Source organism: Oncorhynchus mykiss, chromosome 8 (assembly GCF_013265735.2).
Source record: "Oncorhynchus mykiss isolate Arlee chromosome 8, USDA_OmykA_1.1, whole genome shotgun sequence".
Classification (NCBI taxonomy): Eukaryota; Metazoa; Chordata; class Actinopteri; order Salmoniformes; family Salmonidae; genus Oncorhynchus; species Oncorhynchus mykiss.
The window spans coordinates 82,649,363-82,674,685 of NC_048572.1; the positions used below are offsets into that span (position 1 = coordinate 82,649,363).

Here is a 25,323-nt window from a genome sequence, read left to right on the forward strand (position 1 = left end):
CCACCCACAGGTTTAATCTCGTTATGTCAGTCTGTAACCAAGTTTCCATCCACAGGTTTAATGCAAGTAAAGTAATACTGTATAAAAATAAAATAAATACATTCACGACAGCTGTGATGGAAACAGGAAGTTTCAGAACAATACTATAAATTCAGACCGATCATTTGTTCTTTCAAGATGGTGGGATGTTTGGGTCCGTAAAATTAATTAGGCTACAAATGGAGGTGGAAACGACTTTATGCACAAATATAGATATAACAACCATCAAATGGTGACTTTAATATTCACATGGAAAAGTCCACAGACCCACTCCAAAAGGCTTTCGGAGCCACCATCGACTCAGTGGGTTTTATCCAACATGTCTCTGGACCCACTCACTGTCACAGTCATACTCTGGACCTAGTTTTGTCCCATGGAATAAATGTTGTGGATCTTAATGTTTTTCCTCATAATCCTGGACGATCGGACCACCATTTTATTACGTTTGCAACTGCAACAAATAAACTGCTCAGACCCCAACCAAGGAACATCAAAAGTCGTGCTATAAATTCACAGACAACACAAAGATTCCTTGATGTTCTTCCAGATTCCCTCTGTCTACCCAAGGACGCCAGAGGACAAAAATCAGTTAACCACCTAACTGAGGAACTCAATTTAACCTTGCGCAATACCCTAGATGCAGTTGCACCCCTAAAAACTAAAAACATTTCTCATAAGAAACTAGCTCCCTGGTACACAGAAAATACCCGAGCTCTGAAGCAAGCTTCCAGAAAATTGGAACAGAAATGGCGCCACACCAAACTGGAAGTCTTCCGACTAGCTTGGAAAGACAGTACCGTGCAGTACCGAAGAGCCCTTACTGCTGCTCGATCATCCTATTTTTCTAACTTAATTGAGGAAAATAAGAACAATCCGAAATTCATTTTTGATACTGTCGCAAAGTTAATTAAAAAGCAGCATTCCCCAAGAGAGGATGGCTTTCACTTCAGCAGTGATAAATTCATGAACTTCTTTGAGGAAAAGATCATGATTATTAGAAAGCAAATTACGGACTCCTCTTTAAATCTGTGTATTCCTTCAAAGCTCAGTTGTCCAGAGTCTGCACAACTCTGCCAGGACCTAGGATCAAGAGAGACACTCAAGTGTTTTAGTACTATATCTCTTGACACAATGATGAAAATAATCATGGCCTCTAAACCTTCAAGCTGTATACTGGACCCTATTCCAACTAAACTACTGAAAGAGCTGCTTCCTGTGCTTGGCCTTCCTATGTTGAACATAATAAACGGCTCTCTATCCACCGGATGTGTACCAAACTCACTAAAAGTGGCAGTAATAAAGCCTCTCTTGAAAAAGCCAAACCTTGACCCAGAAAATATAAAAAACTATCGGCCTATATCGAATCTTCCATTCATCTCAAAAATGTTAGAAAAGGCTGTTGCACAGCAACTCACTGCCTTCCTGAAGACAAACAATGTATACGAAATGCTTCAGTCTGGTTTTAGACCCCATCATAGCACTGAGACTGCACTTGTGAAGGTGGTAAATTACATTTTAATGGCATCAGAACGAGGCTCTGCATCTGTCCTCGTGCTCCTAGACCTTAGTGCTGCTTTTGATACCGTCGATCACCACATTCTTTTGGAGAGATTGGAAACCCAAATTGGTCTACACGGACAAGTTCTGGCCTGGTTTAGATCTTATCTGTCGGAAAGATATCAGTTTGTCTCTGTGAATGGTTTGTCCTCTGACAAATCAACTGTAAATTTCAGTGTTCCTCAAGGTTCCGTTTTAGGACCACTATTGTTTTCACTATATATTTTACCTCTTGGGGATGTCATTCGAAAACATAATGTTAACTTTCACTGCTATGCGGATGACACACAGCTGTACATTTCAATGAAACATGGTGAAGCACCAAAATTACCCTCGCTAGAAGCATGTGTTTCAGACATAAGGAAGTGGATGGCTGCAAACGTTCTACTTTTAAACTCAGACAAAATAGAGATGCTTGTTCTAGGTCCCAAGAAACAAAGAGATCTTCTGTTGAATCTGACAATTAATCTTAATGGTTGTACAGTCGTCTCAAATAAAACTGTGAAGGACCTCGGCGTTACTCTGGACCCTGATCTCTCTTTTGAAGAACATATCAAGACCATTTCAAGGACCGCTTTTTTCCATCTACGTAACATTGCAAAAATCTGAAACTTTCTGTCCAAAAATGATGCAGAAAAATTAATCCATGCTTTTGTCACTTCTAGGTTAGATTACTGCAATGCTCTACTTTCCGGCTACCCGGATAAAGCACTAAATAAACTTCAGTTAGTGCTAAATACGGCTGCTAGAATCCTGAATAGATAATTTTTTTAAATCATATTACTCCAGTGCTAGCCTCCCTACACTGGCTTCCTGTCAAAGCAAGGGCTGATTTCAAGGTTTTACTGCTAACCTACAAAGCATTACATGGGCTTGCTCCTACCTATCTCTCTGATTTGGTCCTGCCGTACATACCTACACGTACGCTACGGTCACAAGACGCAGGCCTCCTAATTGTCCCTAGAATTTCTAAGCAAACAGCTGGAGGCAGGGCTTTCTCCTATAGAGCTCCATTTTTATGGAACGGTCTGCCTACCCATGTCAGAGACGCAAACTCGGTCTGAACCTTTAAGTCCTTACTGAAGACTCATCTCTTCAGTGGGTCATATGATTGAGTGTAGTGGGAAGGTGAACGGAAAGGCTCTGGAGCAACAAACCGCCCTTGCTGTCTTTGCCTGGCCGGTTCCCCTCTTTCCACTGGGATTCTCTGCCTCTAACCCTATTACAGGGGCTGAGTCACTGGCTTACTAGGGCTCTCTCATACCGTCCCTGGAGGGGGTGCGTCACCTGAGTGGGTTGATTCACTGATGTGGTCATCCTGTCTGGGTTGGCGCCCCCCCCCCTTGGGTTGTGCCGTGGCGGAGATCTTTGTGGGCTATACTCAGCCTTGTCTCAGGATGGTAAGTTGGTGGTTGAAGATATCCCTCTAGTGGTGTGGGGGCTGTGCTTTGGCAAAGTGGGTGGGGTTATATCCTTCCTGTTTGGCCCTGTCCGGGGGTGTCCTTGGGTGGGGCCACAGTGTCTCCTGACCCCTCCTGTCTCAGCCTCCAGTATTTATGCTGCAGTAGTTTATGTGTCAGGGGGCTAGGGTCAGTTTGTTATATCTGGAGTACTTTTCCTGTCCTATTCGGTGTCCTGTGTGAATTTAAGTGTGCTCTCTAATTCTCTCTCTCTTTCTCTCTCTCGGAGGACCTGAGCCCTAGGACCATGCCTCAGGACTACCTGACATGATGACTCCTTGCTGTCCCCAGTCCACCTGGCCATGCTGCTGCTCCAGTTTCAACTGTTCTGCCTTATTATTATTCGACCATGCTGGTCATTTATGAACATTTGAACATCTTGGCCATGTTCTGTTATAATCTCCACCCGGTACAGCCAGAAGAGGACTGGCCACCCCACATAGCCTGGTTCCTCTCTAGATTTCTTGCTAGGTTTTGGCCTTTCTAGGGAGTTTTTCCTAGCCACCGTGCTTCTACACTTGCATTGCTTGCTGTTTGGGGTTTTAGGCTGGGTTTCTGTACAGCACTTTGAGATATCAGCTGATGTACGAAGGGCTATATAAATACATTTGATTTGATTTGATTTGAATGGAGGTTAACTTGAGGAGTCACGCGATGATCTGGTATTCGGACCTCCCACTACGACTCTGTAAACCATGCAGTTTATTAGGCCACAGATTAAATTATATATTTTTTTGCCTTTACCTTCCTTATCTCACCTCATTTGCTCCCATCGTATATAGACTTGTTTATACTGTATTATTGACTGTATGTTTGTTTTACTCCATGTGTAACTCTGTGTCGTTGTATGTGTCGAACTGCTTTGCTTTATCTTGGCCAGGTCGCAATTGTAAATGAGAACTTGTTCTCAACTTGCCTACCTGGTTAAATAAAGGTGAAATAAATAAAATAAAATGAAAAGTTCTGATGAACTTCACAGGGTGGTGACCGTGCACGGTGACGGGCTTGACGCTGCCAACCAATAAATATTCAGGGTTTTATTCACGGTTACATGACGATCAATGCTTGACAACAAAAATATTCATGCTCTTACTCCTAATAATTCCATTATATATATATATATATATATATATATATATATACACACACACACACACACACACACACTAGTCTACCTGCACTGTATCTGCAACCTGTTGGCTAGAGAGCACGTGTCCAGACCAGAGTAGAGTAGACACATGTCACAAACTATTTTTGTGACAAAACTATCAGTAGTGTTGAAAATATGACAGAAACACATTGCACATTCCATTTTTATTCTGCACGTTCCATTTTTATTCTGCACATTCCATTTTTATTCTGCACATTCCATTTTTATTCTGTACATTCCATTTTTATTCTGCACATTCCATTTTTATTCTGCACATTCCATTTTTATTCTGCACATTCCATTTTTATTCTGTACATTCCATTTTTATTCTGTACATTCCATTTTTATTCAGTACATGAAAATGTTAAGCGAAAAATTATATTTTGTGTGCATTGTCATCACACACTGATTTTCTATCTGCAACAAGTCTGTTTGGTGGAAATACCAAAGGTGAAAAAATAAACATATTCTTCATGCAGATTTTAGAACACTGGTATGAAAATCTGTCAATGTGATGGAAACCTACCTACAACTGACAGTCACTCAGTTAGCCCATGTGAGAAAAAAATAACAACATTTGATTGCTAAGTTAGTCTAGCCAGTTATCTAAACTTGTAGGAATCATGGTCGAACTGATTGAGTCGACCCTGATTTTGTTAAGTCACTCTCACTCAGATATCATATATATATAAAAATAAAAAAACATCTCTCTCCGCCCCATGGCAAAACGTGTACAATTGCAGTAAACTTGCTTTAAAAAAAAAAAGTACAACATTCACTTAGGGCCTCCAAAAGGCTAGGGCCGACTGTGGCTGCATGTGTGAGTATGGATGTGGGTATCGTCAAAGTTGCCCATCCCTGGTCTGGAACAGCCTCTGGCCCATAATCTACCAGCTCTATCCACAATCACCAATCTCTCCACGGCCCGCTGATAGCCAGGCTAGCAGTCTACAGGACAGGAGACAGACGGATAGCAGAGCGAGACAGCAGCTCTCTCTGGCAGCATCCAAAATGACATCCAAAAGTACACTACTTTTGACCAGAGCCCTATGGGAATAGGGTGTTATTTGGGATGCATGATCTGTCACAGCCAGAAGGATTGGTGGCCAGCGCTAGCAGCCCTCCTCCCTCTGTCCAATGACAGTATGTTAATGAGGCACAGGGGAGGCTGCACTCCCGGGTTTCACAGCCATCACACAGACAGCAGCCTGGGTTTAACAGCCACACAGACAGCAGGCTGGGTTTTACAACCATCACACAGACAGCAGGCTGGGTTTAACAGCCACACAGACAGCAGGCTGGGTTTTACAACCACCACACAGACAGCAGCCTGGGTTTAACAACCACCACACAGACAGCAGGCTGGGTTTAACAGCCACCACACAGACAGCAGGCTGGGTTTTACAACCATCACACAGACAGCAGGCTGGGTTTAACAGCCACCACACAGACAGCAGGCTGGGTTTAACAGCCACCACACAGACAGCAGGCTGGGTTTCACAACCACCACACAGACAGCAGGCTGGGTTTCACAACCACCACACAGACATCAGGCGTGGCAGAGAGCGAGACCTGCACTGTTGCCACAAGAAAAGGGCAATCACTGAGATAACAAACACCATTGTAAAAACAACACATAATTATGTTAACGTACAAAAGGGGGAAAAAAATGAATGAACTATTTGCACATCATTACAACATTGTACATAGACATGACATTTGAAATGTCTCTATTCCTTTCAAACTTTAGTGACTGACGTTTACTGTTAATTTTGTTTTGTTTATTTCACTTTTTTTAAATAATCCATTTCACTTACTTTAGCAATGTAAACGTGTTTCCCCATGCCAATAAAGCCCATTGAATTGAGAGTGGAGTAAAGGCCATCACAGCCAGTCTGACCCCTGAGGGCAGCACCTGTCATCTCACTCTCTTTAATACCATCAAAACAAACCCCCTCTCCAGCCCCAGTCACCATCCCGCTGGGTCTCTTTATAGTGGGACAGTAAAACAGCAGCTCTCACAGAGAGACACCACCCACACTGGCATAGTCAAGGTCATCAGGACAGACAGACATCCACCCAAACAGAACTCATCCTCCTTCCACCAGACTAGAACCCATCCTCCTTCCACCAGACTAGAACCCATCCTCCTTCCACCAGACTAGAACCCATCCTCCTTCCACCAGACTAGAACCCATCCTCCTTCCACGGGACCTATACACCAGACTAGAACCCATCCTCCTTCCACCAGACTAGAACCCATCCTCCTTCCACGGGACCTATACACCAGACTAGAACCCATCCTCCTTCTACCAGACTAGGACCCATCCTCCTTCCACGGGACCTATACACCAGACTAGAACCCATCCTCCTTCCACCAGACTAGAACCCATCCTCCTTCCACGGGACCTATACACCAGACTAGAACCCATCCTCCTTCCACGGGACCTATACACCAGACTAGAACCCATCCTCCTTCCACCAGACTAGGACCCATCCTCCTTCCACGGGACCTATACACCAGACTAGAACCCATCCTCCTTCCACCAGACTAGAACCCATCCTCCTTCCACCAGACTAGAACCCATCCTCCTTCCACCAGACTAGAACCCATCCTCCTTCCACGGGACCTATACACCAGACTAGAACCCATCCTCCTTCCACGGGACCTATACACCAGACTAGAACCCATCCTCCTTCCACGGGACCTATACACCAGACTCGAACCCATCCTCCTTCCACGGGCCTATACACCAGACTAGAACCCATCCTCCTTCCACAGGGCCTATACACCAGACTAGAACCCATCCTCCTTCCACGGGACCTATACACCAGACTAGAACCCATCCTCCTTCCACCAGACTAGAACCCATCCTCCTTCCACAGGGCCTATACACCAGACTAGGACCCATCCTCCTTCCACCAGACTAGAACCCATCCTCCTTCCACAGGGCCTATACACCAGACTAGGACCCATCCTCCTTCCACCAGACTAGAACCCATCCTCCTTCCACAGGGCCTATACACCAGACTAGGACCCATCCTCCTTCCACCAGACTAGAACCCATCCTCCTTCCACAGGGCCTATACACCAGACTAGGACCCATCCTCCTTCCACCAGACTAGGACCCATCCTCCTTCCACCAGACTAGAACCCATCCTCCTTCCACCAGACTAGAACCCATCCTCCTTCCACCAGACTAGAACCCATCCTCCTTCCACAGGGCCTATACACCAGACTAGAACCCATCCTCCTTCCACAGGGCCTATACACCAGACTAGAACCCATCCTCCTTCCACGGGACCTATACACCAGACTAGAACCCATCCTCCTTCCACCAGACTAGAACCCATCCTCCTTCCACGGGACCTATACACCAGACTAGAACCCATCCTCCTTCCACCAGACTAGAACCCATCCTCCTTCCACAGGGCCTATACACCAGACTAGGACCCACATGATCACGTCGGTCCATATGGAAAAAGGTCCCCAAAAAAAATTGTTGCTTTCAACTTAAACAAAATGTTTGTTTTTTTCTACTTTCAGTGCAAAAGATGCGCCTCTTTCCCTTCAAATGATCATGACAGTCTGAGTAAGGTCATACAGAAGCTGGAGGTAGAGGTAGTTGAAATACATCAACACTGTGCTATGTAATGCGTGGCAATAAATAATATTGCAGAGTACAACAGTGTGCGTGCAGCAATTTCTACCGCTTTCCCATGTTGCGGGGTCTAGCCTGCTCCTGGGAAAATGGTTGAATGTGCTAGCTGTAAGCCTATATTACTACTGAAGTGCATAGCCTACTTTAGGTGAGCTTTAGGTGAGCTCTGTCAACCTCAGAGGTTCTTGGCAGACAGAGAATGGATCGGTGTCTCCTACATTCCCTCCCCCTCTCCTTTTCTCTCACGTGTTCTCTTGATCCTCCTTCGTGTTCCCTCGCATCCTTCTCTCTTCATTCTAGGGTTGTGGTAACACTTTTTGTTATTGTTTTTTGTGTGCATTTTTTAAAACAAAAAGCAGAACAAACTATTTGGTCCTTTAAAAAAAACAGGAGTATGTCAAATATTGTGTGATAAGATAAATACATGTTTGTTTCCAACATTAGGGGCTGTTGTCCTTAAGTTAAATCCGCTTCGTGTTTTTGTTTCCTTACCACGATACTAACAAGTATCACACTATACTGGTATCGTACCCAACCATAATTCTCTTTTTCTATTCCTCCCACTCTGCATTCTCTCCTTCATTCTCTCCCTCCCCCTCTTTCTCTCTCCATCCTGTTTGTGTTAATTAGTGACAGTACAGGAGAAGGAGTGTTGACCATCATTCTGGTTGGTAGCTACACTTCTACAGGCCTCCTTAGCACCAGAGCCACACACACACACACACAGTAGCAACATAGCTAGTGGCTACACACCCACAGAGAGGCAGGGATCAGGGTGAATAGAATGGAGGGTAAGTTTTTTCTAATACCCAAATAACCACGGTTATAAAGACAGACTGCTCAATGATAGGGCCAACTGAATCCTTAGCACCATCGCCACACACACAGTAGCAACATAGCTAGTAGCCACACACACACGTTGTTTCTCAAATTAAACCCCATTCATTCAAGCCACACAGTGCTGTTACGACACAGAGTCAGTATCAAGGCCAGCATACTTCATGATGTGACATCCAGCCAGGAAATCAAACCTTAATTCATTTATTTGTCAGGGACCTTGGTACAACATGCCAATGCACCAGGTAGTCCTGAGCACTAGTGGTTCATTTAAACACCTTGCTTCAATAAGGTGGTTAAAGTTTTATCCCACCAGCAGCACTCTAACAAAGACACTGATGTTACTCCCCTAATGCTACTAGGTAACCTAGTGGTTAGAGTGCTGGACTAATAACCGAAAGGTTGCAAGTTCGAATCCCCGAGCTGACAAGGTAAAAATCTGTAGCTCTGCCCCTGAACAAGGCAGTTAACCCACTGCTCCTAGGAACTAGCGCTATAGCCTCAGAAAACTACTGCCATGGTTGGTAAAAACAACATGAGAAACTCTAGGCCTGCATGTAACTGTTCACCTGCCTTGGGGATGGAGACAGGCCTGGTGTTCTGCTGTGGGGATAAGTGGTCGTCTTGTCTTCACCATGACTTTGGCCTGAACCACCTCAGAAGATGAGTGTAACAGATGGATTGTGCGAATACAGTGGCTCGTCACTGGCGAGTAACAGAATAAATGCCATCTGTCCTTGGACAGAAATTGGAATTAGTGGTGTTTCTTCACAGTGGGTTTAACCAAGATTTTCAATCCAGAGAAATGTAACTGTGATACTGTTATATTTAAAATTATATATATACATTTTTTTACTTGCTTTTAGCCTTCATTCATGGTGTTAGCCTAGTGGTTAGATGTAATCTAACCTGCTGGACTAATAACCCGAAAGGTTGCAAGTTCGAATTCCCGAGCTGGAGCTCTGCCCCTGAACAAGGCAGTTAACCCACTGCTCTCCTAGGCTGTCATTGAAAATAAGAATGTGTTATCAGTTAAATAAAGATAAAAAAAAAAAATAGGGGTAGTTCATTAGTTAGCCTATCATATAGACGCAGATCAAAAACGCTTCTTATTTTAAATTCTGCTGTGCTTCTAAAAAACAACATATTACAGTTCCACTTCCCTGCTCGGATTAAATATCTTTGCTCTCGTCATTGGATCACAAGAGCTCTGACTGTAGAGCTACTGTAGGCTACTTTTCTGGCTACATACTTTCAATTAGAAACAGTAGAAATATGATTACCATGCATTGTTTTCAGCAACAACAACAACAAAAAATATTTTATTGTAAGCTACTTTACTTGTAGCTTACTAGCCAAATAGTGTTGCACTTCTGTTTAGAGGTCGACCGATTAATCGGAATGGCCAATTAATTAGGGCCGATTTTCAAGTTTTCATTACAAATCGGTAATCAGCATTTTTGGACACCAATAATGGCCGATTACATTGCACTCCACGAGGAGACTGCATGGCAGGCTGACTACCTGTTTTGCGAGTGCAGCAAGGAGCCAAGGCTAGGTGTTAGCTAGCATTAAACGTATCTTATAAAAACAATCAATCTGAACATAATCACTAGTTAACTACACATGGTTGATGATATTACTAGTTCATCTAGCTCGTCCTGCATTGCATATAATCGATGCATTGCATATAATTGATGCGGTGCCTGTCAATTTATCATTGAATCACAGCTTACTTTGCCAAATGGGTGATTTAACAAGTGCATTCGCGAAAAAAAGCACTGTCGTTGCACCAATGTGAACCTAACCATAAACATCAATGCCTTTCTTAAAATCAATACACAAGTATATATTTTTAAACCTGCATGTTTTGTTAATATTGCCAGCTAACATGAATTTCTTTTAACTAGGGATATTGTGTCACTTCTCTTGCGTTCTGTGCAACAGAGTCAGGGTATATGCAGCAGTTTGGGCCGCCTGGCTCGTTGCGAACTGTGTGAAGACCATTTCATCCTAACAAAGACAGCCAACTTTGCCAAACGGGGGATGATTTAACAAAAGCGCATTTGCCAAAAAAGCACAATCGTTGCACGAATGTACCTAACCATAAACATCAATGCCTTTATTAAAATCAATATATTTTAAAACCTGCATATTTAGTTTAAAAGAATACATGTTAGCAGGCAATATTAACTAGGCAAATTGTGTCACTTCTCTTGCGTTTATTGCAAGCAGAGTCAGGGTATATGGAACCGTGTGGGCCACCTGGCTCATTGCAAACTAATTTGCCAGAATTTTACATAATTATGACAGGTGAAGGTTGTGCAACGCAACAGCAATATTTAGACTTATGTATGTCATCCGTTAGATAAAATACGGAACGGTTGCATATTTCACTGAAAGAATAAACATTTTGTTTTTGAAATGATAGTTTCAGGATTTGACCATATTAATGACCAAAGGCTCGTATTTCTGTGTTTATTATATTATAATTAAGTCTATGATTTGATAGAGCACAGTCTGACTGAGCGGTGGTAGGCAGCAGCAGGCTCGTAAGCATTCCTTCAAACAGCACTTTCCTGCGTTTGCAGCTCTTCAAGCATTGCGCTGTTTATGACTTCAAGCCAATCAACTCCCGAGATTAGGCTGGCAATACTAAAGTAACTATTAGAACATCCAATAGTCAAAGGTATATGAAATACAAATGGTAGAGAGAGAAATAGTCCTACAATAACTACAACCTAAAACTTCTTAACTGGGAATATTGAAGACTCATGTTAAAAGGAACCACCAGCTTTCATATGTTCTGAGCAAGAAACTGAAACGTTAGCTTTCTTACATGGCACATATTGCACTTTTACTTTCTTCTCCAACACTTTGTTTTTGCATTATTTAAACCAATTGAACATGTTTCATTATTTATTTGAGACTAAATTGATTTTATTGATGTATTATATTAATTTAAAAGTTAAAATAAAAGTGCTCATTGAGTATTGTTGTAATTGTCATTATTAAAATATATATATATATTTATTTTTTTAAATCGGCCGGTATCGACTTTTTTTTTGGTCCTCCAATAATCGGTATCGGTGTTGAAAAGTCATAATTGGTTGACCTCTACTTCTGTTGTCATGTGATGAAAACTATTTTCTGCTGAATGTGTTATGAACTATAGTTCATGCCCCATCTCACTCTATTGAAGAAAAAAATAATACTGACTTTCAATATGAAAACATGTTGTTTTTGGTCTGTTTTTTGAAAATGCTGATTTCTGAAAACTAAAGTGACCCCTGGATGTATCCTGGCCATGAGTGTAGGTACACCACCCTGGCAACCCCATCTGCTGCTGGGCGGGTAGATCATCGGTCACTCCAGCATGGAGGCAGCACACCTAGGAACATCCATCATCTCTCTGTCACGGTGTTACTGCTGGGAGCCATGGAATCCCACCACCACCCACCCTGCTCCACTGAACTGCTACAGAACCTGCTGTGGTACTCTATCACACACACACACACACACACAACCTTCACCCACAGAGAGGCAGGGATCAGGGTGAATAGAATGGAGGGTAAGGTTGTTCCAATACCCAAATAACCACGGTCATATGGACAGACCGCTCAATGATAAGGCCAACTGAATCATAACATGGTGAGATTGACTATTCCATAAACAGTCCAGCCTAGCTAAGTGCCAGCCCCATTACGAGCAAAACAAATTGACCGCTAACTGTAATTAAATCTAGCAACAAGATTAGGCTACTTGTCAAACAAAAACAATCATAGCATCCAGCAGGGCTAATCAAGATTCAGCACATTGATCCATTTATAAAATTGGCCCTTTGATCCATTCTGAACATATATTTTTTTGAGCCAATAGAACACAATTTTTTTGTTTTTTGTTACTATAGTTAACGCTGTGAATCAATATCACCGAATGTACCAGTTACAGCCAGCCGATCAGTGCTGCTAACATCAGCCAATCGGAGTTGACTGTACCAGTCCACCGCCTCAGCCGAGCTATTTTACAAGCTGGCTAGCAAATTTTACAAACATTTAGCACAGAGAATGTAAGCTGACAAAATGTTCCCTCAACTCAAAAGGAAATAAAAGTGGATGATGATAATCGCTGATTCATAAGTGAGTGGACTGAGAAGTACCTGTTCGTAGAAATTGCAGGAGGGAAGCCTATGTGCCTGCTGTTCACAAGTTCACACCCAACTCTCCAGTTGGTTCAGATGTAGGGCAAAATAAATTAAAAAACAGCCTCATACAAGCAGAGCCAGGTCAATATTAGAGGTCGACCGATTATGATTTTTCAACGCCGATACCGATTATTGGAGGACCAAAAAAAGCTGATACCAATTAAATCGGACGATTTTTAAAAATCTACTTATTTATTTGTAATAATGACAATTACAACCATACTGAATGAACATTTATTTTAACTTAATATAATACATCAATCAAATCAATTTAGCCTCAAATAAATAATGAAACATGTTCAATTTTGTTTAAATAATGCAAAAACAAAGTGTTGGAGAAGAAAGTAAAAGTGCAATATGTGCAACATAATAACACACAGAAATATGAGCCGTAGGTCATTAATATGGTCAAATCCGGAAACTATCATTTCGAAAATAAAACGTTCATTCTTTCAGTGAAATACAGAACCGTTCCGTATTTTATCCAACGGGTGGCATCCATAAGTCTAAACATTCCTGTTACATTGCACAACCTTCAATGTTATGTCAGAAATACGTAAAATTCTGGCAAATTAGTTCGCAACGAGCCAGACGGCCCACACTGTTGCATATACCCTGACTCTGCGTGCAATGAACACAATTGAAGTGACACAATTTGCCTAGTTAATATGGCCTGCTAACATACATTTTTTAAAACTAAATATGCAGGTTTAAAAATATATACTTCTGTGTATTGATTTCAAGAAAGGCATTGATGTTAATGGTTATTTACATTCATGCAACGATTATGCTTTTTTCGCAAATGCGCTTTTGTGAAATCATTCCCCACTTGGCAAAGTTGGCTGTCTTTGTTAGGAAGAAATAGTCTTCACAGTTCACAACGAGCCAGGCGGCCCAAACTGCTGCATATACCCTGACTCTGTTACACAGAACGCAAGAGAAGTGACACAATTTCCCAAGTTAAAAGAAATTCATGTTAGCAGGCAATATTAACTAAACTATATTAACTATATGCACGTTTAAAATTATATACTTGTGTATTGATTTTAAGAAAGGCATTGATGTTTATGGTTAGGTACACATTGGTGCAACGACAGTGTTTTTTTCACGAATGCGCTTGTTAAATCACCCATTTGGCGATGTAGGCTATGATTCAATGATAAATTAACAGGCACCGCATCGATTATATGCAACGCAGGACAAGCTAGATAAACTAGCAATATCATCAACCATGTGTAATCAAGTGATTATGTTAAGATAGATTGTTTTTTTATAAGATAGGTTTAATGCTAGCTTAGCATCGTACCTTGGCTCCTTGCAGCACTCGCATAACAGGTAGTCACAGCCTGCCACGCAGTCTCCTCGTGGAGTGCAATGTCAAATCAAAATCAAATCAAATTTTATTTGTCACATACACATGGTTAGCAGATGTTAATGCGAGTGTAGCGAAATGCTTGTGCTTCTAGTTCCGACAATGCAGTAATAACCAACGAGTAATCTAGCTAACAATTCCAAAACTACTACCTTATAGACACAAGTGTAAGGGGATAAAGAATATGTACATAAATATATATGGATGAGTGATGGTAGAGCAGCATAGGCAGATACAGTAGATGGTATTGAGTACAGTATATACATATGAGATGAGTATGTAAACAAAGTGGCATAGTTAAAGTGGCTAGTGATACATGTATTACATAAGGATGCAGTAGATGATATAGAGTACAGTATATACGTATACATATGAGATGAATAATGTAGGGTATGTAAACATTATATTAGGTAGCATTGTTTAAAGTGGCTAGTGATATATTTGACATCATTTCCCATCAATTCCCATTATTAAAGTGGCTGGAGTTGAGTCAGTGTGTTGGCAGCAGCCACTCAATGTTAGTGGTGGCTGTTTAACAGTCTGATGGCCTCCTCTTTTTCCTGGAAGTGCCCCATATCCATCGCACCATGGCAGACACTGATCTTGACTTCACCACCGGAGAGTCTGGCGCCTCCGCCACCATTCCTATGCAGTGCTCTGCCCTGCGAAAGAACGGCTATGTGGTGTTGAAGGGACGCCCTTGCAAGATCGTGAAAATGTCCACCTCCAAGACAGGAAAGCATGGACACGCCAAGGTTAACATGGTGGGCATTGACATCTTCACCAACAAGAAGTATGAGGACATGTGCCCCTCCACCCACAACATGGACGTGCCCCACATCAAGAGGAATGAGTTCCAGCTGTTGAACATCACTGATGGGTTCATGTCCCTCATGGGTGACAATGGAGACGTGAGGGAGGACCTGCGCGTGCCTGATTCAGACCTGGGCAAGGAGATCGAGCAGAAGTTTGCCGCTTCAGAGGATATCCTGGTCTCTGTGCTGTCTGCTATGGGGGAGGAGTGTGCTGTGGCCATTAAGCAGATGACCGGTGGCAAATAGAAAGACAGGACTGACCTGCCCAGACAATAAACTCCACCCACAACCAGTCTCTAGTATTCTTATTGGTTCTTCTGTCACCAAAGCGACGGCCTTCACAGACAACCTCAATCATTCTGTTGTGATTACTCCTTTGTTTTTTCCCCCTCTCGTTTTTTGGTTTCTCTCTCTCCGACGCTGTCGGACTGTCCCAGCGTTACTGCGGCACGCTCGCTGTGTTGGCTGGCATTCTGCCGGATCACTGAGGTTTTGTTTAGTTCTACATAATCTACTATATAAAGAAAAGTACTTATTGGTGAAATATAGATTCTTTTTTTGAATTCTTCCTCATTCCTGTTTATTTTTGCCTTCGAGATGTTTGTCTTGCCACATACATTCCTGAATGTTTAAAATAATGATGGGATCCAGCTTTTTTATGATAAGTTTTTTATATTCCTTATAATTGAGCTCGTCCGATGCCTTTTTAGAGGGAGGGGGGAGCTGTTTGAATGGTGGGAGGGGGGGCTTGGGGCCCCTTTTACTGACATTGAACTACGTTAGGGTTGTCCCTCTGGCTGCCATACTGCTGCTTCCCAGCATGGCCTCTCTGCTCTGGCTGATCAGACAACTCCGATGCGTTTCTCCCAAACCGTGGGAACGCTGGTGGCTAGCACTTAACAAGCAGTCTTAACAGTACCACTCCAGCATTTCAAAACACTTCGATATGAAGAAAGAACATTAGAGAAAAGATGCTAAATATGGAACCAAACTTCAGTGATTTCTCTTGTCAATGCCGCTCTGTCTGTTTAGAAAGCCGGAGGGCCCAGTGCACTTGCCTATCACCATGGCAACCTAGCCCCGCCCTGGGCATCCCATAATAGTCGGAAAGAGTGAGGCGTTGGCGTGGCGGCGTAGAATGTTCTGGAAGGCATTTTGCAGTGAGGTGTGTGAGGGGCTCGATCGGGGGGGGGGGGGGGGTGGAGTTGCAAACTTATTTTGTTCACTCGAGGCCTTTGTCACCTGACTGGAGATGGCAAAAAATAATAAAGTTAAAACAAATAGAAACAGTCTGATGGCCTTGAGATAGAAGCTGTTTTTCAGTCTCTCGGTCCCAGCTTTGATGCACCTGTACTGACCTCGCCTTCTGGATGATAGCGGGGTGAACAGGCAGTGGCTCGGGTGGTTGTTGTCCTTGATGATCTTTAAGGCCTTCCTTCTTCTTTCAATGTAATCGGTCATTATCGGTGTCAAAAAATGCTGATTACCGATTGTTATGAAAACTTGAAAATCGGCCCTAATTAAATCCTCTAGTCAAAATAGTGCGATCTGGCTATGCCAGCCTCTCTCCGTGTGGCTTGGACACATAGGGGAGGGAAAAATAGAGGCCTTTTACAGACACTGAGAATGTAAAAGAGTGCATGCATGCTGGCTGCAGTGAGGAGGTAACCATGGACGACAAGGTGAGAAATCAGATCTCATCGATTAAAAATAAACCCGTCGAACACATCAACAGCAAGGAGAATCGAAGTTCTAGCTATGGAAGTTTTGAAACTCTTTTGGGCAGACTGCAAATCTCTGAGGTAAATGTCTCCTGCTTTGGACAAGCCTACTGACATTGAACAGTTGTGCTTATTTGTGAGATTTTTTTTTATGGAGAGTGCTTTCGGGAGGACATGCTTGGCTTCATGCCATTGGAGGGACACACTACTGCTGAGATCCTTTTTTAGAAAATGGTCTCCTTTTTTCAATGAGAACGGACTGGATTTGTAGTAAGTTAACATGCTTGTCACAGATGACGCTCCGTCTACGGCGAGCAGAGTACAGGGGCCCCTTCTTCCCGCCTATCAGTTCTTTCAACGAAGATGAGATCACTACACCGAGCTTAACTCAGAGGTATGTTTAAAAAAAACACCATGGACTCAGTTTGGCCTATCCTAAACTTTATCCGATTAACATCTGGCTTGCAACATGGCTTGTTTTGTAGTCTGCTGAAAAACATGTCTGCTAAGCATCATGATCTACTTTTACATCATGATGTTAGGTGGCTATGCAAGGGTAATTCTCTCAAGAGAGTATGTGAGTTTAGGGAGGAGATAGCAATCGTGGACAAAAGCAACTACGACAAGAAAACCTGCTGACGTCACGCGACGAGGGTCCCCTACAGCTGGTGTTAGAAGACACGTACGCATCAGCTGATCTGAGGCAGGCGCTTCTGTCTGTGTGAAGTTTTGGACTGGGCATATTATTGCAGAGCAAATACCAAACATAAGAGCATTGGCGTGTTTTTTCTTTGAACAATGTTTTGATCAACATACACATGTGGATCCAGCTTCTCTTACATTCATTCCAGAAAAATTAACACTTGCTCCTCCTTGTCAAACGTGAATCTTCATCACTGCCTGCGGGTTGCCCTGACTCCTGCCAAACTTTTCTGATCTTTCCCTAATCTAAACAGTGCAATTTCTCTCATTAGAAGGGAAACACGTGTGTGTGTGTATGTGTGTGTGTGTGTGTGTGTGTGTGTGTGGGGGGGGGGGGGGGGGGGGGGGGTTCTTATATTAAGACAGGAAAGATTGAACTGAATAGATATAGAACAGAATGTGATGCTGGTCAACGGAGATATGCCATGTTTCCTATGTGTAAAAAAAAATGGTATTAAAAAAAGATACATCCAAACAAAAGATGAATGTATGTACGTACAATACACTGTGTTATGAGTACAAATGTGTTCCATTATTTCAAAAAAGTTGATTCACTGAATTACTCTTAAAGCACTTCAAATAAACTTTTAGCAACATGTCATTTAAATAAAAGTGCTTTCTAAGATTCTAATTGTGTATTGTTTTTTTTAAAAAAAAGGAAGAGTAATCCCATGAAGAAAATATCTGGCCATATTCAAATCTGGCCCCTTTAAAAATGTAGTTGAATAGACCTCTATGGGTTACAGTGGTTGTTGTTGAATAGCCCTGGCATAGAGAGTACAGTGGTTGTTGTGGAATAGCCCTGGCATAGAGGTTACAGTGGTTGTTGTGGAATAACCCTGGCATAGAGGTTACAGTGGTTGTTGTGAGCACTTAAAGCCATTGGTTATCAGGCTATTACGATAACTAAGATGGTGGGAAGGAAGAGAGAAAATTGACAGCTTTGTGCCTGATGTGATGTGCTTGGAGGGCTTTCATTGAATATAAGAATATGGCAACACACTTACTCTTTACAAAGCTGGGGCTGAACCCCAATGGCATCCTAGTCCATATATAGTGTACTACTTTTGACGAGAGCCCTGGTCAAAAGTAGTTCACTATATAGGGAATGGGTGCCGTTTGGGACACAAATCCGGCCTTGTGTTGTGCACTGATGCAGACAGAGAGCTGCTATAAAAGACAGGCACTGCCTACTTACCAAGAGAGGAAAATAATCTATTTCTCTCACTGAACCTAGTTCTCTGTCAACCATTCAACCTACATTCCTCAGGAATCCTGCCTCTTGTTTGGAGGCCAAGTGGCCCTGTGTATTTATGTCAAACTGGCCATTATTATTGGACAGTATGAAAGCATATATAAAGAGCAGAGCCATAGAAACAGTATATGACTGATACAAGGAAGAACAGTAAAAACTGTATATAGGACTGATGGTTAGAATCAGAAATGCGATTCGGATGAGAGCCAACGGGGATGTAGGCCTTGCCTGGATCCAAACATAATTGTTCTGTTTCAACATGGAGTAAAACATTACTAAGCCACTTGGATCCAGGCTAACAGAGAAAAGCTTTTCTCTACTAAAATATTATTGCCTTTAGCAGTGTTCATTCACAAATGTATAGAACAGCCCATGCTTATATATAGCCTGGTTGCCTTAATAATGAGTGGCATGTCCCTGCACTTGACAAACCAATTAAATGCTTCATACCAGATTCCCCAAATACTTGACATTCCTAGGCGGTCATCTCAGAAATAGTATGGATGTTTTGCTTCCAGAAACAACTCGTTTAATTACCTAGGGACAATAGTGCTGGCTGGGCAGCTATGTAGACTTAGCATGAAATACAACAGGTCTGGCAGAAGGTACTGGTAATACACGTTTGGCAAGTCTCACTCTGGGAAAAAAAAAACACAATCACAGACTCGGCATCACACAAGGAGTGTTAGGCAACATCTGTGTTTTACAAGTGATTTCCATCTTGGAATGCAACTACTGATCACCATTCACTAGCTAGAATATAACCACAAACAGTAACATCTCAAAATAGGCTCTCTAATCTATTACAAATAAATAAAAGGATATTCAATGTAGGTTATTCATAACATGCTGTAAAATGGTTCAGTCCAGTTATAAACACACCAGCTTCAATAGCTGGCTATGAGGACCCTGACAGGAATCAAAACATCCAGCTAACGTTAGCTAGCCTCTAACTAAGTCCAATGTGACTTTAGTTAAGTCATGTCTCAAAACCTGTAGCCACTGTAGTCTGGATAGTTCCACCCTGCCTGTCAAGTTTCTCTCTAACGTTACCTGACTAACGATATCTGGCTAATAAAGCCCAAGTTACTAACGAGTCAAATAACGATTTGTTTAATCCCAAAACAAATTGCAAAACCTAACTGTGTACTTACCCTTTGTAGTAAGCTTTTACCCGGACTTGGTAAGGGTTCTCGCCGGGGTGAGACATGCTACTGTCCCGCAACGTCGGCATGATAAACTCTCTGATTCGGACGCTCCGCTCGCCGAAGATGCCTTCCTACTGTGTACCACACCCAAAACCCTCTTCTGTACCTATATCGATAGATAAAATAATTAGCTAGCTGACTAGTTATGGAAACGAACAATTGGCACTTTCTTAATTTTACAAAATTCAGACATAAAATAAGGTAAAAACTTGAAGGAATCCGCCAAACAACACTCCTTAACTTACTACCGTAAAGGCCTCACGGCGGACGAATCCATTAGCGGAATGTAACAGGGGCAACAAATTACTTCAATCAACAAACTAAACAAAAAAGATACAAAATATTATCTGCGATCAGTGTATATAAAACATATATAATACAAGGCAAATCATGTTAATTAATCATATATTATAATGATAGACAATGAGTACATTTTCATTTCAACACCAATACTTTAACATGAATGTGTTCGCCAGCATTCCGATTGTACCAACTGAAATGCGAGGGGGGGATAGACCAGTCTCATACGAACCATCCTGATCGCGGGCTAGACCTTTGTGGGGTCCTTGGGAATTACATTGTATATTGCCATTTCTACATATAATTTCAATTCTAATAAAATATGTGGAAGTTGAAATGGAGTTATTGATATGAAAATCATATTTTGGAAATAGAGATGGGTATTATTTTTGCCATACAAAACTAGACCTACAGTCATACAGAATCCACGATGATGCATGAATGACAGATACCAGCAGTTCTCTGTTCAACATCAGCATGATTTATGAAGTCTGGAAAACCTGTGGCCTCTTTTCCCGAGTCTAGTGTCACCTAGTGGACATACAAATACCTAGTATTGCAATAGATACTACCAGTAAAACGTGACATTTTTTGTTTTGTTGCATGTTGAATGATTTTGCTTGCATTAATTCTCAAACGCTCCAACAAAAAGACTAGACACAGAACTATTTGTATATAGGCTTACAAATAAGATACATTGGAGTCTTAGGCTATGGCATGCGCCTTGTTATTCTCAATTGTGCAATTTATTTGTGAAAGCAGGAAGCCCTTACTATTTTCTACATGGTCATTAAAAACGACGATGTCTTGTAAATTGGACGGTCTGTATGTCTCCTACTCTCGGTCGTCGTCATAGGTCTATACAAACTGTCTGCGCTATTCCTGGCCTAAATCTAAGTTGTTGCCATGGTAACATTTTTTGAGTCTGCAGAAGATAAATTGTGTGTGATTTGTTTTATATCATGGCAGCTATAGGGGCTTAATTCTCAAAGCATCTCTGGTCACACAGACAAGACTATATCATCTTGAGGACATGTTAGTCTTTTCTATGACGCACACCGATGGTGCAAAATACTAAATGGTGACTTGAGAGTAGACTGTTTAATGTATTAGGCTAAAAAGCTCTGGCGAAGGCCGTGAGGCCGATACATAAGCTTAAATATCAGTGATACTATCAAGAGCAGTGTGCGGTTTCCTTTTCCTTCAAATGTATTAGGCTACAAAGTTAATTCAGCAATAAAGGATATGTTGTGTTAAATATTTTAATGTAGGCCTATTTTTTTTTTCAAAAGGTGGGCAAGCAATAAAGATTTAAATGCAATTTGAGCAATTTACAGTAGCCTATATAAATTAGAGGCATTTATTTGTGGGTGTAAAAGCCTCGACGTTGTCTCCAAAATTAGAAATGTTTTTTTTTTTTTAATGAACATTTATTTTTACAGTAAGGACCTCTGCCCTGTTGTGTATGGTCCTCCCACACTGCAGGTGGTGCTGTGTCTAGGTTTTCATTCCGTAGGTTCTAATGCTTGACACGTTTAGAACATGATTGTGACAGTCTGAATCCGCAGGGTTTTGTTCGGCCACTTCGCCAGGAGTCAGGTCTAGTAACAAATCCAGTGTGAAAATGTAACATTGCACTTCAGGAATTGGAACCTTCTTAATATGTGTGGCAGGTAGCCTAGTGGTTAGAGCGTTGGGCCAGTAACCGAAAGGTTGCTAGCTCGAATGCCCAAACTGACAAGGTAAAAATCTGTCGTTCTGCCCCTGAACAAGGCATCACTGTTCGTAGGCTGTCATTGTACATAGGAATTTGTTTTTTTAACTGACTTGCCTAGTTAAATAAAAAATATCAGCAATCTCGAATGGTCCTTTTTAAGCAAACTTGTTTGGATCAAATTAAAGAAGGTACTTTATTTACACAAAATTACATGTAAAATATGTCAAACTAGGCCACTTCATTTTGAGGGTTTGTGTGATTTAAAAAAAATACATTTTCTTTCAAATTACCTTCAACAATTCAAATGCTGAAAAAAAATAAATTCGGTTGGCTAATAAGGCTATATTTTTCAGATTCTTCCGGTCTTTTTACATGTAGGCTATGAACATGATGAATAGTGAGTAATCAACATGACACCAAATTGCAGTCTTTATCAAATACATTTCAGATCTGATTGCACTTTATTGCATATATTTTAGGCTATAGGCTATTGAATTCAGATTATTTGGAAATGGAAAATGGAAAATCAGGGTGGGAGCTCCCGAGTGGCGCAGCAGTCTAAGGAACTGCATCTCAGTGCTAGAAGCGTCACTACAGAACCTGGTTCGACTGTATCACAACCGGCCGTGATAGGGAGTCCCATAAGGTGGCGCACAATTGGCACAGCGTTGTCCGGGTCAGGGAAGGGTTTGGCCCGGGGTTGACCTTCATTATAAAACAAGATTTTGTTCTTAACTGACTTGCCTAGTTAACTAAAGGTAAAACAAGATATATTAAAGAATACTAAAAAGTTTTCTATATCATTCAAAAAAATTAACTACACTTATTTGAAAATGCAGCAGATCAAAGGGGAAAAGGCAAACCAACCATATTAATAGGCCGAACTAAGCTAGACCTCATTTTAATATTAATAGGCCGAGCTAAGCTAGACCTCATTTTAATATTAATAGGCCGAGCTAAGCTAGACCTCATTTTAATATTAATAGGCCGAGATAAGGTTGACCTCATTTTAATATTAATAGGCCGAACTAAGCTAGACCTCATTTTAATATTAATAGGCCGAACTAAGCTAGACCTCATTTTAATATTAATAGGCCGAGCTAAGCTAGACCTCATTTTAATATTAATAGGCCGAGCTAAGCTAGACCTCATTTTAATATTAATAGGCCGAGCTAAACTAGACCTCATTCTAATATGAATAGGCCAAGATAAGCGAGACCACATTTTAATATGAATAGGCCGAGATAAGCGAGACCACATTTTAATATGAATAGCCCGAGATAAGGTTGACCTCATGTTAGTAACATTACTCATTTTAATGAGCCAATGTTTCTGATTTGTTATATCTGGGCTGGCCATTATACTTCAATTAATTAAATAGGACAGTTGAAATGTCAAGTAGGCCTTAACACATACAACAACAGGCTACAGGTCATTCAAATAATATATTCACTTTTGTGACTGCCCCTGGACACTGGTAGAGTATTTGTCTCATAGACAGCCTTCATATCCATATACAGTGGGGAGAACAAGTATTTGATAACCTGCAAAATCGGCAGTGTTTCCTACTTACAAAGCATGTAGAGGTCTGTAATGTTTATCATAGGTACACTTCAACTGTGAGAGACGGAATCGAAAACAAAAATCCAGAAAATCACATTGTATTTTTAAGTAATTTTTAAGTAATTCATTGTATTTTATAGGCTACAGCTCATTATTATTTGTGTGAGTATGTGTGTTCCGTTTGCACATAGAAATGTAAATTCATATTTTTCTTCAGGTTTTAAGAAATGATTCGGCAGAATGTGCGCACAGGAAACCCTTCGCTTATCAATCTGTAGGTTTATAGCCGCATAGGCTACGGTGCCGACGGGGAGCGTGAGGAGAACTCTGTCTTGGTCTAGTCCAGCAATCCTCATCTCATCTGTTAGTTACAGCGATATATGCCCAATCCCCATCTCATCTGTTAGTTACAGCGATATATGCCCAATCCTCATCTCATCTGTTAGTTACAGCGATATATGCCCAATCCTCATCTCATCTGTTAGTTACAGCGATATATGCCCAATCCTCATCTCATCTGTTAGTTACAGCGATATATGCCCAATCCTCATCTCATCTGTTAGTTACAGCGATATATGCCCAATCCTCATCTCATCTGTTAGTTACAGCGATATATGCCCAATCCTCATCTCATCTGTTAGTTACAGCGATATATGCCCAATCCTCATCTCATCTGTTAGTTACAGCGATATATGCACAATCCTCATCTCATCTGTTAGTTACAGCGATATATGCCCAATCCGTCAAGTGTAGGCCGACATTCACTTTAGAACTTTATTCAAAAACTTTAAATGACACTTTTTATGGATATCTTTAAGAAATGGCTGTCTTCTTGCCACTCTTCCATAAAGGCCAGATTTGTGCAATATACGACTGATTGTTGTCCTATGGACAGAGTCTCCCACCTCAGCTGTAGATCTCTGCAGTTCATCCAGAGTGATCATGGGCCTCTTGGCTGCATCTCTGATCAGTCTTCTCCTTGTATGAGCTGAAAGTTTAGAGGAACGGCCAGGTCTTGGTAGATTTGCAGTGGTCTGATACTCCTTCCATTTCAATATTATCGCTTGCACAGTGCTCCTTGGGATGTTTAAAGCTTGGGAAATCTTTTTGTATCCAAATCCGGCTTTAAACTTCTTCACAACAGTATCTCGGACCTGCCTGGTGTGTTCCTTGTTCTTCATGATGCTCTCTGCGCTTTTAACGGACCTCTGAGACTATCACAGTGCAGGTGCATTTATACGGAGACTTGATTACACACAGGTGGATTGTATTTATCATCATTAGTCATTTAGGTCAACATTAGATCATTCAGAGATCCTCACTGAACTTCTGGAGAGAGTTTGCTGCACTGAAAGTAAAGGGGCTGAATAATTTTGCACGCCCAATTTTTCAGTTTTTGATTTGTTAAAAAAGTTTGAAATATCCAATAAATGTCGTTCCACTTCATGATTGTGTCCCACTTGTTGTTGATTCTTCACAAAAAAATACAGTTTTATATCTTTATGTTTGAAGCCTGAAATGTGGCAAAAGGTCGCAAAGTTCAAGGGGGCCGAATACTTTCGCAAGGCACTGTATCTGATCTACCTACGAAACCCCAAACTGTTGTGCCTCTAAAGCATTATATGGGGAAATGTCTGATCGTGATCATGTTACTTCCACTGCAGGTGAAGTGGCCCTATGGCTCTGATGAGGTCCAGAGAAGGTTGAGGGGGAAGAGGAGGAAGAAGAGCCCCTTGTCCCCATGATCACCAGGCTGCATCG

General features: G+C 41.6%; 2 protein-coding genes across 3 annotated transcripts in view; one reads left to right on the forward strand and one right to left on the reverse strand.

Moving 5' to 3' along the window:
- LOC110531020 (protein kinase C iota type) overlaps nucleotides 1–20,384 on the reverse strand; it is a 42,438-nt gene extending 22,054 nt beyond the window's left edge. Inside the window, exons 1-2 of one of the 2 annotated variants that reach the window (XM_036986525.1) lie at nucleotides 20,228–20,384; nucleotides 19,929–20,088 (exon numbers count right to left, since the gene is read on the reverse strand). In XM_036986525.1, coding sequence (XP_036842420.1) covers nucleotides 19,929–20,008 — 80 coding nt within the window. In that variant the 5' untranslated portion in view covers nucleotides 20,009–20,088; nucleotides 20,228–20,384. Of the gene's footprint in view, nucleotides 1–19,928 lie in introns of both variants that reach the window. The other variant, XM_036986524.1, reaches the window with a different exon arrangement.
- LOC110530778 (eukaryotic translation initiation factor 5A-1) lies at nucleotides 14,833–15,659 on the forward strand. The gene has a single exon (XM_021614040.2). It carries the CDS (start codon nucleotides 14,869–14,871, stop codon nucleotides 15,340–15,342), a length of 474 nt encoding a protein of 157 aa, XP_021469715.1. The 5' UTR covers nucleotides 14,833–14,868; the 3' UTR covers nucleotides 15,343–15,659.
- Nucleotides 20,385–25,323: the final 4,939 nt, after the last annotated feature.

What these genes read in the sequence shown, in the direction of transcription:
- LOC110530778 (XM_021614040.2), top strand. Translation starts at nt 14,869, where the DNA reads ATGGCAGACACTGATCTTGACTTCACCACCGGAGAGTCTGGCGCCTCC.